Source organism: Colletotrichum gloeosporioides, assembly GCF_011800055.1.
Source record: "Colletotrichum gloeosporioides strain Lc1 chromosome Unknown consensus_54, whole genome shotgun sequence".
NCBI classification, from domain to species: Eukaryota; Fungi; Ascomycota; class Sordariomycetes; order Glomerellales; family Glomerellaceae; genus Colletotrichum; species Colletotrichum gloeosporioides.
The window spans coordinates 1,257,975-1,273,781 of NW_025544699.1; the positions used below are offsets into that span (position 1 = coordinate 1,257,975).

Sequence of the window (15,807 nt, forward strand, 5' to 3'; positions counted from 1 at the left end):
CGACAAGCCGCCATCCACACACCAACACCCACCTGACGATGCACAACTAAAATCGCCTTTCGTTCGTGATTCGCCTCTTGATCCTTGGCCGGCCTCGAGACGCTAAAGATTGAGAGTGCGGAACGTTCCTATGTGACCCCCGGTCTTTGCCAGGGCAGCCTAGTCGTGACCGGGGCTCTCGGGGGATATTGAAGAGCGGTCACGATGCGCTTCGGCCTGTGGAAATGGCTTCTGACACAATCCTCTAGTGTCATCTAATCGTTCCTAGTACCTGAGCTGGACCCTGATGAGCAACTTTGCTTGCCTCTGATTGCAACGGTCGTGCCCAGCCAATCATTGCCAGGCTGTGTTTCAAGACATGCCCATGTGAAAGTCGACGTTCCCAGCGACGCCATTTTCTCAGGCACGCCTATTATCTCGAGAAGCGTGAGGAGGCGCTTAAGAGGCTTTGACGACAGTCAGCAACACGGCTTACCAGCATTCTCGTGCCAAAACTTGCGGGCCGATTCGGACTCAGAGGCATCGTTCAAGGTCCATTGGCTGAAGCGTTGGCTGATATCGTTGTCGCCATTTGGTGGCATGATTCCACCCGGTCAAATGTCGAGGCAAATAACATTTGCCGTGGTGGCTCGACACATCGAGAACGTTTCATTTCGCCCCTATCCAAACACGGGCTCGTTGACCCCGATAACGAGAATCCATCATCTTAGCAACGGAAAATTTGTTCGACATTGACGGGTCCCTAGGCGTTCGAGAAGTGGCATGTGGGGTCCAAAATTCGATGAGTTGAAGGCCCTAGGACGAGAATGGGTGCATGTAAGTTCAATTCGGCAATAAAATCCCCGGACGGTTGTCTCCAGTTCGCTACCTCCATAGCCCGCAGAGAAACAAGTAGGGGCAACCCTGCTCTGAAGCAGCACTTTTCCTAGAGAAACCCCAATAAGCCCATCACTAACAGCCGACGTGCAGCGTCGTTCGATGAGGATGCGTCGTCCTGCCAGGTCCCAACAGCCTCTTCTGGGGCTGCTGTGCAGTTCTTTTCCCGAAGGAGGTGATCATAAGGTGTCGTCTTCGGAATGAGCGAGATGGGATATGCGGAACATGGAGAGTCGCGACTGGGTTCTTCGAGATTATCCCCAGCGTTCATCTCAAATCAAAGCCTCACTATGCCTTATTCGAAGGCAACGAGTTGACAGTAGGCCCAAAACAGTGACTTGAAACACGCTAGGCAGGGGCAGCCCATGTTCGTAGAATTTATAGAGGCGCTGTTAAGGTCGCCGATGAGCCTGGGGCTGCGGTGAACAGACGTGGTTCACGTCGACGAAGGCGTGCCAACCAGCCAACGCGGCGGAGTATCGAGGGCACGTCAACGCTGATCGACTATCCGTATTAGTTTCGAAATGGGCTCGGCGATGATGGGGTTGAGGATTCGATAAGTCGACCTCATGTCGTTGGGAGTGGGACACGGCAATAGAACGTGCTTCCATCTGCCGTCGAGTGACGATATCTACTCCATCAAACGAAGGGGAACGTGCTCTGGCAGCTTCTGATCCTGGCACAACGGGAGGCCGCAATCACAAATGGCGAACGACGGGTGGCGGCAATGACGAGCGGCTGCGGTAAGCCATCGCGCCATTTTCAACGCTCGTCCCTTGACCGAGCAGTTCAGGCTATTGAAAAACGGCGCGCCTACCAACGAGCCACTGAATAACACAGCTCAGTTCCCCGAAGGACTCGGATTTGGCTGTCAACGGCACTGAGTAGGGCCGAACGCACAGGTGAATACCTGGAGCCGTCAAAAAGGTGCAGTTGAGTTGAGCGTGGAGGGCCACCTGATCCAGATACCCGAGATGATGACGGCGCCGATCAACGCCTAGAATTCGGCGCCAGCTCCGGCACTGACTGATCCTCTCTTCAAACAATAACAGGGTCGCATTCAAGGAAACAAATTCTGTCGGCTGCAATCTGTAGGTAATCTGTCATATTACCGTTCCAACGGATGAGCGGGCGCCGGCCCCGTGCGGCAACAAAGTGGGTTTCTCGAGCTGCCAAAGGCGGATGTCAAATCTTGGAAGGGCTCTCAAGAAGGATAAAGAGTCGACCCACAGAGCCTCGGATGCAACGCTGGCGGTGGATTAGAGTTCGAGAAGAATGTAATGTCGAGAAACGTGCTGGATAGGGTTGCCTAGTGCAGTACTCCGTAAGGCAAAGCATAGGTAGCATGGTATGGGTATGGATGGACTGGAGGAGCCTTAGTGGCTTTGTGTGATGAAAGATGCCGAAGGGCAGTGCAAGCGCATCGCGGGATGCTGAGTACGAGAAGCTCATTAAAATAACCCTTGGCGGAAGATTATGAAAGGAGTGCGTCTAAAGGGGGGACCCCAACACCCAAGTGCCAGCCCGCCCGTCCAGTGCCGTAAGGTAGGTGTGCTGCGTGCTGCGTGCAGTGTGCGGTTGCGTGGATGACCGCTGCGCAGCCTGGTAGCGACAGCGGAGGAGGCGGGAGGGCGAGCCATCAGGAAGCCCCTTGCTGATTGAGTCGACATGGGTTTGTCTCAGAATCGACCAGGATTCCCCAAAGGCGGGTCTTTTTTGCTGTTGGAGGCAATCAAGCACTCCAGAAGAGACTCCAGACAGCTCCCTTGGCATTGAACTGTATGGAGACGCTACGCCGGAAGGGATGGTAGTGTGCTCGACGACCCCGGCCAGTCTGCGGCCCACAGCGGGGAGTGACGATCATAACCGTTTTTTGATTTCCTGCAGACGGACCAGCCGTGCCAGCCTCACTTTGCTTTGCGGACCGGTGCCTGTAGTGCCTGGGGGTGCCTGAAGCTCAGAGTGCCATCGCCTCCGATTGTTGTCTCTGGAGCGTGTTGGGGAGCCTAATTACAGCGAGGAAGAGCCGTGAGGCGCGCCCAGCGACGGGACGGCAAGGACGGGATACGCGCTCGCCGTTGGACGCTCGAGCTTCAAAATTGCCAAAATGGTTTGGTAACTTTGGACTATTCCTCTCTCGAGTCCCGATTTGGACTGCAAGAGGACGACCACAACGGCATGGTGAAGATTTTAGCGCCTAGGCGTTTCTTCCCGTATCCTGCGTCCCTGCACAGCTGCGGAGGCTTTGCATGCTGCTTCTGCTGCCGCGAGTGGTCACTGCCGCTGCCTGTGCCTGTGCTTTGCTTGCTTGCCTGCTCGTTGGATGCTGCATCTGCTGGTGGTGCCGTTGTTCAACAGTCGAATCGAGAGCCATGCAATCGAAGAACCCTGTGAGCAGGCATTGATTTGAATTTGTGTGTGGGTCCATCAGAGCGTTGTCTCCAGATAGATGGCGGGCAGTGGGTTCATGTCTTCGTCTTCGCTCGCTCAAATTTCTGCCCTCGACTTTTGTGTTGCATCGAGAAGAATGGAGCAATAGTTCTGATGAGTGATGATGCGAAGCGGTCTCCGTCTGAGAGCGTGTGCCTGGCAGGCACGGGGACGCGAGACGCAGTACAACTCCTCTTGCTTCGTCGTCCGTGTGATGGCATGTACGGATATCCGTACCCGTCCTTCTGCCTGCTGTCACGCCGACTGAAAATAGCTGGTTAGGACCAGGGGAGGAGCATTTGGTCCTGTTCCTGAGGCCGTTACTGTCCCTCTTCCTGCTCCTGCCCCCGGCCGGCGTTCGTGACATCCGTGATTGACCCGTATGGGCAAAAGGGGCAGGGCAAAACCAAGAACATCTCAAGTCGTCTGTTGGTCAATGCCGCATGTTGGACGTTGGGTCTGATATGCGCTGTAACTTGCGAGTGTTGTAGGTATTTTGGCGCAGGTGGAGCGGATGACGGGTGACGCGCGTAACTTGTTGCAGACATGTGGTTGACTTTGACAGACTGACGCCCTGAGCGACGCCTACCGAGACGGGACGAACGTCTCTCCCTAGCGGCATCGGGGAAGTTCTGTTGATCCCATCAGGTAGCTCCAGTTCTGTCATGGCGAACAGCAGGCAGCGAAGCCGGGCTAGCAGGACGAAGGCCCAAGTTACACAGAAGCCTTGGAGGCGTCTTGTCTAACAATTGCTGCACGTTCTAATGGCGGAAGTCGCTGCAGCCGGCAAGCCCAGAAGGAAGACGCGAACGACCGTTTAGAGAAGCCAGGCCAAAAGCAGAGTTTGAGGTGGGCTACCGCTGTACGGCGGCGTCATGTTAGGGTCAAGGCGCTCCGATGTTATTGTTGCGAGGACGCCAATTGGAGCGGTGTGGCCGCTAAGCTCAAGCCGCATACGGGGATGTCGGACGAAGACAAAGACTGAAGTCGGTGCTGTCGCTAGAGATGCGGCCACGATGATGGCACAGGAAGGGGCGACGGTGATTGGTTTGGGCCTTCGGGTTGGAGGATGTGATATTGACAAGCTGCATCCGTGTTGATGTTGGTGCTATCCTCTTCCTCTGCAATGCCCGATTCAGGTAATTCTGTGCTCGATGACGAAGCGATGGAATTCAGCTCGCTGGGGTCGAGGGCGAATAAGAAAAGGGGGATGAAACGTGCGGGAGCGGTGTTGATCGGGTGGGATTGAAGCTGTAGCCGCAATGGTCTGCAAGTTGGAAGTTGCGGCTCAGTTGGGTTGATGTTGACTCGAGATTCCGTCTCGGTAAGGCTTGTTTGAATCGGGTCATGCCTTCCGTGGTCTTCAGTGCCGCCGCACTTGGTGTCCAGTGGTAGTAGGTAGGCACGGTAGGCACGGTACCCAGGCAAGGTTACCTTGGGGAAGGCACCTTACGACGACGTCAGAATTGAAAGCACGGAAAGTGAGGCAGGTGCGAATGCATTCAGCTCGACTCAATAACCCAGCGGGAAGGTGCCACTGACAAAGGCTGAGGTAAGGTTAAGGAAGGCATCTTGAGGCAGGCGTCCGCACAGTCGGTAGGGCTGGTGGTTGGCTGCACTTGCCGCAATTCACACCCCCAAACCCGCCCAAACACGGGGGAAACCGACGGAGGAAGGGGCATCGTGGGATGTGTTTCGAAACACTCAATGACGTAGCCCACCTGCCTTGTTCCATCTGAAATGTCTTAAAATCCCCTTGCACTTTCATCGAATCTACTCATATTCCCATGTTTTTTTTGGCCCTTTCGCCTGATGAAAGTACGGATACCTACTTAAAGTGCCATGAACCCCGCGTTCACCCCGGATTGATTAGCTTTTCTTTCCCCGGAATCGTTTCGTCCCAGCATTGAACGGCACATCCTCGTACTGGTACTGCAGTAGCACTACTTTGCCCAACAACTTCTCCCTATGTCCGCACCAGCCTCAGATTGATTCAGAATGCAAGGCTCAGAATCCCAGGAACCTACTCCCTCCGGTCGTCTTCCGACTGCTCCTCTACAACGAACGTCGGAGGCTTGTGCGCCACTCACCATCCTCACTTTCCTCCGGGACCGTCCTTGAGGCTGAGGCTTTGCCGATACCGATCCATTCGTGCGACACTGTCCCGACACGACAACGCGCAAGACTCTGATATCTGTTGTACCAACTCGGCTTCGTTCACACTGTTGTGGTGCTCTAAAAACAGATTGCATCGGCTGGGAGATCGCAACACTTCGATACGATGCCGACGAAAGTTCCCTCAACGGTGACAAACACGAGCACCTGAGTCGCACCCCAGCGCCATCTTTGCCGCCTGACGACGCGCAACAGGCTGAGCCGCCAGCCCGCAACCGCCGGTGAGAACCTTACCTCAAGCTTCCGAGAGCCCCGGCGCCCGACCGGCCGCTAGGTGGTTGAGCTGGCTCCTCAGCACAGCCAGCTTCCTTTGGTCCACCGCCTCTAGGATGATCTCCTCGCGCTACAATGTTTCTTAGTGACGCAAGCTAGGGGTATTGCTAAAAACAATCGGTATTTCCGCACAAATTCCGCGTGTGCACCTTGCAGCCTTCTCCTGACCTTCGTCTTGCCGAAGGATCTTCTGGAGCGTTAGAGGAAGCTTCCGGATCAGCGTCTCGACCATGCGTGGAAGAAGTCGACTACTCGTGGGAAGAGGGGACGACAGCAACATGACGGCGACGATCTATGACGATCGTTGACTCTACACATGGGACGACACGCGCAGGCAAGGCTGACTTTCCGGGTGCGAAACCGCATCCGCGGGTTGAGATTTTGCATGGTTGTGTCAGGAGTCAGTACACAGCATGAAGGGGCACCCGTGCCTGCGGGTATTGCAGTGATGGGATCGATCTTGATGGCCGCACGCCCTCATAAACGGCGCGTCGTCCCAGCAAGGCTGCGGCAGAGCACAGCGCCCGTTCCCTCTTTGTTCAGATGAGACACGGCACGGTGGTCCGGTCGACTGCGTACCTTGCACCCTAAACAGGCCCTTCCCTTCTTACATGCTGTTGAACGCAACCGGAATGCAAATGAAGCAAGAAGGTCTCGAAGACTCAAACCTCACCGGCTTCCGCTGTGGCTGTCTAGAACAGATGTCTAGATATCTTCTCCAAGATTCGCCAGTTCAACCAGGGGAGATTCCTGGTTATGCCAGTGAATTTGGCCGAGGTCACCGAGACAGGGCTTACTGTGTTGGTGATGGTTGGCTTCCTGACGGCTACTTGGACGGACCTGCGCGACAGCGAGAAAAAAGGATTTCGGGGGCCCTGCAATGACCTGCACCACCCCGGGAATGCTGTCGATCATCTACATGAGAGGTTATAAACTTGAAAACGGCGTGCGCAAGTAGTTAGACAGGGCGATTAGCGCCTCAAGCAACGCCTCAGACAGATCAGAACTATCACCAGCTAGCCTCAACTCTGTTATCGTCGGCCGATGCGGGCTTGCAGATCCCCCGCAGGGACCCTTTTGCGTCAAAAGAAACGCCCGACGACGCCTTCGCGGCCGTTATTTTTTTCGTGACTCAAAATCCCCGGCAAACCAACTGGGCTCAAAGCAGGGCAATGAGGCGAGTCAGAAGAAGACACGGAGAGAAGAAAACGGAGCCAAGGTGGGCTTGTTGGCCGCCAAGCAGCCCAGTGAAGTCAGTCAAGTCAGTCAAGTCAGTTGGCGGTGTGTATTCGTGCCTTATCTTACGGTGCTGTAGCCAACAACGCTGGCTGCCATAGCACCAACACAAACAGCTCACCTCACTGAGGTATGCGCCCGCCCGCCGGCAGAACACTGGACGAAAACTGCCCATACAGGCGCCTCTCCCCTCCATGTCGTTTATTAGCGTTGGAGGCAACAAAACCGAACTGTCACTTTCCCATGCCGACGCCTTGCCCCCGAAACAGGCAATGCGCAAAGAAATTCAAAGTTACTTGTCCAAAGTAAGAGGAGAATGTCAATGTTTACGATGAAGTCGGCAAAAGCCAGCATCATTTTGAGGCTCTGTCTCTTGAAACAGGATTTCCCGTACTCTTTCCTCCATATAATACACTACAGAACGGCTTCGACAATCTACCCGTGTCGACTCACCTGAATCTCGCATCTTTTTCTCCGTCCGGAGAAGGGGGAGGGAGGGACGGAGCAATGGTCAGCTTGGGATGTTCGCCAAAATGTTCCCCACGGGTGCACCCAAGAAGGTATCCGTAAAGCAACTGCAACCTCATCCAACTGCAACGCAAAAATCCCGGGCTGGCTGGTACCTAGATAATCCAGCCCCTGAACCACGCCCACCCAGAAGGAGAGTTGCATTCCGAAGACATCTCAAACACACCAGCGATGGGGAGGGGCAAAAAAACTGTTCTTCTTCCGCGACCCACCACATACACCCTATCGACGTGTATGTACAGTGACTGAAGTACGAATAGGTACACCAACACATGGAACAGAAGGACCACGCAGATCATCGCCAACGAGGAAAGGGGAACTTTGTCTTCGTTGGTAGCATTATGCCGGTGGGAAAGGAAGAATGCATGAATAGAGTAGAAAGTACCCTGACCTTTTTTTTTTGCCCCATTTCCTCCCTTCGGTGCCTGGAGGAACATCCAGGATGTACAGCGTTGGAAAGAGAGAGAGAAAAAATGGCCTGTCTCCTATCCGTATCTCTCATCCTCGTAGGGAGACGCAGACAAACCTCCCTTCCGTGGATCCATGATCCCATCCAGCCATCTTTCCATTCCCCGTACGCGAGATTTTTGTTCTTTTTATAACGTGAAAAATTCGCATGTAGACAGAACCCAGCAGCATGTGAGCTTTGCCTGGCCGGAAGCAAGGCTACCGCTGATAGCAAAACAACAACAGAAAATAATACGGAGACAGCGCAACCGTTGCTTCCTTGCGCGCTCTCTCTCCACAATTGGCACCGCAACACCGCATACGGCAACAGTAAACACGGAGCGCGTTGTGACGATGATGGATCCCGGGGAAAGCGACCTCAAACGCGGGCGTTGCTTTGGCACTTTGCTGGGTCGACGCCGGTAGGAGGGGATGGGTACCCGAGAACGGGGATGAACGATGGGGACAGGAGGCTGGATGGATGGAAGGGACTCTCGGCCAGCTGCGGGTGTTGCACTCTCTCGGCTCTCCGTTGGCTTGCAACTAACTCTTCGAGGTTCGAAGCTTTTCTGGCTGGCTCCATCTGCGATGCGAACCGAAGGAAACTCACGCGCTCACGCTCCCACTCTCGCTCGCGCAACTTTTTTCTCTGTTGCAACGCAGACATCGTGAGATCCCAGACGCGTTGCCCCGGGTCCAATTCGTTGTCGGTGCCGTCTCCATGCCATCAGTCCACTTTACATTGCTTTTATAGTCAATATACGATCCATATAGCATTGCTTGAGTCATTATCAACCTTGAGGCATATAGTACAAAATACACTACACAACACATGTACAAGAGCAACATGTCCAAGATACATCGTGACTTGAGAGAAAGCATACTCGCTGAATAGGATAGTATAAATGAATTGTTTAAAAAATAAAAAAATAAAAAAAACCTTTCGTGATTATTCTGCCCAACGCCGCTGGTAATGCTCCACCAACTACAAGAAGTCTACACGATCGAGTATTATGACTCAGTACAATGGGCTACCTTGCGCCCGTAACACAACAACACAACACGCGTTATTCAGTGTTGTTCCCTTTTTAGTTCCCATTCTCGGCTTGCTTCAAGCTGTGCTTACTTGCTCGCTGCTGCCCCTCCCTTTCATCCTCTCATCTCGGGGCTCTCTCCCTCTAAATTGGAACACCCCCCCGCCCTGCCGCGATCTGTGTCTGGATATCGTACGTAGAAAACCTTGAAACCAACCATGAATCAACCTCCCGTGTCACCCCACGCTTTCCTCCGTGTGCCTCCACACTTCGTCTAGAGATGCCCACTTGTCTTACAACATGATGGCCAGCTCCGGCCTGTCTACCTTCTCCTCGTCGAGATTGGGGTAGTATGGCACCATCGCATCGGCGCCTTGGACGTAGGCGTCGTTGTAGAGTCGCCAGTACGGTTGGCGGACCTTGCGTGCTGGGTGGAAGAGGCCTGCCCATACGTAGTTGAGGACGACGCCCGGACCGACCGCCATGCGGATGGCCTCGATAGCTTCGATAATACGGTCAATGACGTGCGGACTGGTCTCGAAGAGGTTGGGGTAGAGCAGGTTGAGGAGATGGACCATGGCGTCCTCACAGCCGAGGCCGACGACGCCGAGCGCAATGTGCTTGACAACCGAGGCGGCGGTCTGACGATGGACTTGGTCACGGTCGATGAGCGCGTCTTCGAGCAGAGGGGTAACGGCATAGACGTAGTCCTTGGCCATCTCACCAATGTATTCGAAGAGGAAGGACAGCGACTTGAGGACACCATTTTGAACGTTGAGCTCAGGCACTCGGTACTCGTTCATCAGCGCGGGAAGAACCGTGAAAGGCGCGCAAGTCTCGGCGACAATGCCAATAGCAACGGCGGTGTTGACACGCGACTGACGCTCCTGGACGCGAAGATTGTTGAGCAGGGTAGCAAGAACATCCTGAGGACCGATGGCTTTGGCGATGAAACCGAATGTGTTGTTAGCAGCACGACGGATGCCCTTCTTGTGCGCTTTGAGCATGTCGAGCAGCTCGAAGCAGATACGCATCCACTCACGAGCGTTGACACTCTCGGGCCCGCGATCAGCGATACGACCAACCAAATCAATGGTGTTTTCCTGGACCTTTTCGTGTCGGTTGCGCAGGATAGGGGTAAGTCTAGGCAACAGGTCCTTGATAGGAGGCTGCATCTGGGAGATACCGACCACCGTGACAATGGATCGCAGAGCACCCAAGATAGATCCGAGAACTTCAGGGTACTCTTCACCCAGGTATTCGTAAAGCACGACACCGATACGGCCCATCATAGCGTCCTCTCCACACTGCTTCATAACCATAGCGATGCGTGAGATGAGGTCGGCTGCTTGTTGTCTCACCGTCGGAGACTTGTCGTTGAGTCGCCACAGAATATCACTGCAAATTTGCTGCAGGTACGGCTTGCAGCGCGTACCGAGGGCGTTGACAACGGAGCCAAAGCCGTTCAGCACAACGATATCCTCCACGGTCTGTGACTTGAACGTGGTCAGGATACCGTCAATCAAGCGCTCCTCGAGACGCTCGCCAATGTCTGCCGCACCCAAACTAGCCACGATCTTCTCGACCGTCTCGATTGTCATTTTCCTGTAGGCTTCGCTTTCGTCTTGAAGGTTCACCACAATTCTCTCTAGAATCTCGCTGGCTCCAACCTTCTGACCAATGTCGACGGTCGTCTCGACGACTTGCTTGTAGTTACGCTTGTCTAAGGCCATTCGCCTCACCCAGAAGCTCTTGAAAAACTCGTCCAATACGTGCTCCTTGAGGTAACCTGCTGTGACACCGTCAGTGCCAGCGCACTGGGATACCACCTTCAGGACAACCTTCTTCATCTCCTCGTCTGGGGACGAGAACTCGCGGAGCAGAATCTCCATGATTTGACTGGTATAGTAGTTGGCGTATTCTTCGTCCATAAGCGGGATGATGTAACCCACAGCCTTGAGGAAACCGGCCAAACCCTTGCCACGCTGCTTGCGCGCTCCAGTCCACAACGGGTTGAGAATGTCGTCGAAACTCTCGATACCGTAGGGGCTAGAAGCCTCAGCGAGGGCTGCGATTGCCAAACTGGTAACGGTTCTGACCTTGGTCTGTTCGTCATTCAGATTGGGACCAATGCAGTCCACCAGTCCCTTAAGGTGTGGCAGAACAGCACAACCCATGAGGATGGGGATTTGCTGAACGATCTTGACGCCGGTATGACGGGCTTGCCATGACTTCTTGCTTCGACAAACGGCTCGGAGGAACGGCAGAAGCGCAGGAATACCAAGTGCTGACGCGACCACGGCAAAAGCTCTGGCAGTGGTGTTTCGCACGTATTCATCGACGTGATCAATATCTGGCCTCATTGTGCTGATCATCGTGGCCAGACCAGCGGCTTTACTGAGGTTGGAGATAATCTCGCGACCTTCAACTCTTGCGTAGTAGTCTTGGTCGATGAGCAGCGGCTCGATAACAACGAGAATCTTGTGGACGAACGGTCGCACAAGATCATCTAGCTTGTAGAGAATACGGTCGATGACCTTGACAAGCAAATGGCGCTCCTGGTCTTCCAGCGTCTTCTCCATGAGCAAGGGGAGGATCTGATCGAAGAGCGGACCGGCTCCAAACTGCCTGGCATTGTCGGTGAGCTGTCTCAGAGCAGTTTTACGCATTGGTGGAGTACCGTTCTTGACTTTCAAGAGCAGCCTCATGATCTTTCTCTCCTTCATCTCCTCCACGCTGAGGCTGTTCTCGTCAGAACCGTCGGTCAGCTTACCGAAGTACGCCATATCCTCAGCCTTGAAGAATTGCAAATCACCGATGCCTGGAATCTCGGCCGGCATGGGCTTACCGCTGAGCCTGACGGAATCGGGGTCCTGCATCATGAACCCAGTCTGCGGTGCCGGCGTAGCCATAAGCTTATGTGCGGGTGCGCGTATCGGAGCGTATCCCGGAGGTGGCTCGAGAACCTTGTATCCCTGATCCTCGCCAGGGAGAAGCATATCCAGTTCCTCGTCGCTCAAGGGCATGTTGCGGCCAGAGATGTCGGTACCGAAGGTCGTGGGCAGGGCAGCACTGCCTGACTGGGAGGGGTGCATCGGTGTCGCAAGTCCTTGATTTCCCATGGGCGTGGCGGATGGTGCCTGATCCCAACGAGATCGCTTCTTGGGCGCGTCTATCTCCATGCCGGCGGGAGCTGGTGTTTGATCCCATCGCGATCGCTTGGACTTGACAGGATCCGAAGGCTGGGGAGCAGCTTCATCATCAGCTGGCGTAGACGAGACGTCCCATCTCTTCTTTCGCTTGCGGCCTGCCGTGACAGCCTCGGTCGACCCAGCTTCAGCGTTTTCCTTATCGCCGTCCTTCAAGGTCGCCGGGGCCACGTTGCCGTCCTCCTCTTCTCGACCCTCAGCCTTGGCCTGGATGGCGCGGCGGACGCGTTCTTCCTCCCTTTCCAGCTCGCGCAGCGCCATGACTTCGCGATAGCTAGTGCCCTCCTCGGCGGCGCCGGCTTGGCGGTTGGCTGCGAAGGCATCGGCTCGAGTCGGGGTGAGGACACGATCGAATCGTCGCTTCTGGTAGTCGGTCTCGCGATCGGTGATTCGGTTGCTGCGCTCGCCCCGGCCTGCCAAGGGGTCATCCTCCTCGACGCCATCACCACGGGCGAACTCGTCGATCATGGCACGTGAAGCCGTGTACTGGCCGACGAGGCGTCGCGTGTTGTCAGCGCCCTCCATCTCGTCGTCATCATCGTCACCGGTAGGAATGGACGTGTTGTATCCCGCAAACTTGTCGACGCCATTGCTGCGATCGTACAGGTCGGTGTCGAAGCTCTCGGTGAGGCTCTGCTTGGTGTCGGGTCGCTGGTTGTCCGAGTTGCGCGAACCCTTTTTCGCGGCGGCAGCAGCGTTGCGCTCCGCCTGGAGCTTCCGGACGGTCTCGAAGTCTGCGTCAGACATTTTGAATTATGGGTATTGCTGCTTCATGTCACTTGTGAAGGTGCAAGTGGTCGAACGGCGATGACGGAGCTCATCAGTGATGGTTGTTTGTTGCTGATGGGGCTGGAAGGGGAGCAAAGAGTCGCAAGAGAGTTTGCAATTTCGCGGTACGTACACGACCAGGCAAAATTTCCGACGCCACCTGCACCCGAGCTTTACCCGAACCTGGAAGGCTGGGAGCTCCAACCTAGAAAATCGCGACCACGAAAATGTTTGAAAACGACGGAACTTTTTATCTCTTTTTATTTTTAATTTTATTCTGCTGCTAGATGTATTTGTTTCGGGAATTGATATTGCTCAATAAAAATGCTGCAAATGACGCTGCTGGGAACATTCTTTTTTTCCTTTACTTACTTCCACTTTAGACATCAAGATACGACAAATGACAAAAGGGGAACTGAATTTGACGAGACTGGGAATCGCGAGACTCATCACGCCGACCTCGAGGTTCTCTTGACTGTTTGAGATCTCGTCTTCCTCCGCTTTGGCGATGACTCTAACGGCGCTGCCTCTGTCGTTTCCTCAACCTCGACCTTAACAGTCGTCTTCACAACTTTCCGTTTCCTGCCTAGTAGCGGCGCATCTTCTTCAACCTTAACCTCCTTCTTCACTGTTACTGCCTCGCCCTCCTCTTTCTTGACGGTGCGCTCAGAGAATGTCTTCAAATCGGCCGTGAACAACACAGAATGAGCCCATCCGGCGTACTTGCCCCAGAGGCCTCTGAAGTGATCTCCGACTGCATCATACATGGTCTTGTTGAATGTCTTGGTCTTGACCTTTCCGAATTTGTAGTCCCGCTGAGCGATTTGCCACACATGAGTGTCGACCGGCACGGCCTCACCCCAGCCCAGACCCATTAGGCACACGCAGTCTGCCACCTTCGGCCCTACACCGGACAGCTGGAGAAGCTGCTCGTGAGCTTCTTTGTATGTGCACTGTGCCAATTCGGCGCCTTCTGGCGTCTTTAGGTAACACGGGTTCTCCGGGTTGGTCAGGCTTTCGAACCAGCCCTTGGGTCGATCGTTCACCACGATTGATGCCGTCTGCGCAATGTACTTGGCCCTGTAACCGAAACCTAGCTCCCTTAGGTGAGCCTCTACTGAAGTTCCAGTGAGAGCTTCTGGCGTGGGGAAATCATGAAAGGCTTCATCTTCAACGTGACCAATAAGCGGGCCATAGTGTGTGCAAAGCTTGTGAACCTAGAGCGCCGTTAGTGGTGATCCTCGCTGTTGCAATCATTGAACATACCATCTGCGATATTCTTGAGATGTTGTTGTTACTGCTGCAGATGAAGCAGATCAATGCTTCCCATGCATCCTGGCTCAACATGCGAACCCCTCCAAACTCTGGTGCCCTCTTGCGAAAGTTGGGGTCTGCTTCAGACCACTGCTCGTAAAGAGACTTGAGATCCAGTTTCAGACTCAAGTAATGTCGCAACAACTCTTCCGTGTCATCACCATCGACTTCACCATCAGCAACGGGCGGCGTCAGTGGGTAGGCGGGCTTCTTTGGCCAGATCACTTTGTAATGCAGGTGAGTTGGGTCTTGCTTCAGTGAGACGAGGCGCCCATATAGCGTGCAGCACCTGCAGAAGGGTTTAGCTTGTAAACTTTTTTGATAAAAAAAATACCAACCACTCATCATTGATTTTGCGCCATCTAAAAGACTGGCCGCATCGTAGGGTTGTGTCGATGCACAGCTCTGCCAGACTCAGGGGCAACTTTCGCCATTCACTGACCCGGGCCAGGGACATGTTGTGTGTTCAGTCTCAAGAATCGGTCGAGATGCGTTGTCGCGATTAATTCAAAAACCATACGAAGCGACGAACAGAGACCAGACGAGTTTCAAATGAGAACTGAGGGGAGGTCGGACGGGGTTCATAAACGAATGAATGAAGTTGTCATTCTCAGGTTGAGGCCGCTCTTTCCCCTAGACGGACTCGCCGACTCAGTGAAAGTGGCCAATCGCCACCCAGTCGCAAGTTCCATATGTACTGCACCAGCCACACCAACAAGCCACCTCTGCGTCTATGACCACCAAAAACAACGCTCGAATGATACTGTATGTACTGTATTATACACAGTACAGGCCCCCACACCTTCGCATGCAAGCTCGAGAGCATCACGACCTCACCGAGCGGCTCATCGAAACCAGCATCCAACCCAACCGCCCAACATGCTTTTCTTCAGGTATGCCCCTGCAACTCACCCAAATACTACAAAACACTGTTTCTGTCACCATTCACATCCCCACAATCGTCAATATGCCGCCAGCTGACGCGCTGACCCCGCCAGTTTCTTCAAGACGCTCATAGACCACGAGGTCACTGTCGAGCTCAAGAACGACATCCAGATCCGCGGCACCCTCAAGAGTGTTGACCAGTACCTCAACATTAAGCTCGATGATATTTCCGTCGTCGAGGAGCTCAAATACCCGCACCTGGTCAGTCGCGTTCTCCGGCCACTTCTCAGCCTCGGCCTATCTTTTCACTTCCAGTCATGCTGCCATATGAAAGACCCTTGCTAACACAGACTCGCAGAGCTCTGTCAAGAATGTTTTCATCCGTGGCTCAGTCGTGCGCTATGTCCATCTGCCCGCCAACCACGTAGATGTCCCTCTTCTGGAGGACGCGACGCGGAGAGGTGAGTCCCCATGATTTTCCCCGGTCCACCTGCAGCGGCCGCAAGGGTGGTGCTAACACGTACTACAGAGGCTGCTGCGCAGTCAGCAAAGGCGAAATAAAAAGCCAGCACCGCTGGAGATGTAGTCTTGATGGAACCCAAGGAATTACGATTACGTGGTCGGGGCACTAC

General features: G+C 54.3%; 3 protein-coding genes across 3 annotated transcripts; 1 reads left to right on the forward strand and 2 right to left on the reverse strand.

The window, feature by feature from the left end:
• Nucleotides 1-9,292: 9,292 nt before the first annotated feature.
• On the reverse strand, nucleotides 9,293-12,955 carry GCG54_00004853 (U2 snRNP component prp10; the record flags this gene model as incomplete). Its single annotated transcript, XM_045404894.1, has 1 exon — nucleotides 9,293-12,955. One exon carries the CDS (start codon nucleotides 12,953-12,955, stop codon nucleotides 9,293-9,295), a length of 3,663 nt encoding a protein of 1,220 aa, XP_045262837.1.
• A 470-nt stretch (nucleotides 12,956-13,425) lies between these two features.
• GCG54_00004854 (N-glycosylase/DNA lyase) lies at nucleotides 13,426-14,747 on the reverse strand (the record flags this gene model as incomplete). Its single annotated transcript, XM_045404895.1, has 3 exons — nucleotides 13,426-14,193; nucleotides 14,243-14,579; nucleotides 14,629-14,747. The coding sequence occupies 3 exons, from the start codon at nucleotides 14,745-14,747 to the stop codon at nucleotides 13,426-13,428; spliced, it is 1,224 nt and encodes a 407-aa protein (XP_045262838.1).
• Nucleotides 14,748-15,169: 422 nt separating this feature from the next.
• GCG54_00004855 (U6 snRNA-associated Sm-like protein LSm2) lies at nucleotides 15,170-15,736 on the forward strand (the record flags this gene model as incomplete). The annotated part of the gene is made up of 4 exons (XM_045404896.1): nucleotides 15,170-15,183; nucleotides 15,289-15,436; nucleotides 15,534-15,636; nucleotides 15,705-15,736. The coding sequence occupies 4 exons, from the start codon at nucleotides 15,170-15,172 to the stop codon at nucleotides 15,734-15,736; spliced, it is 297 nt and encodes a 98-aa protein (XP_045262839.1).
• Between the last annotated feature and the right edge of the window lie 71 nt (nucleotides 15,737-15,807).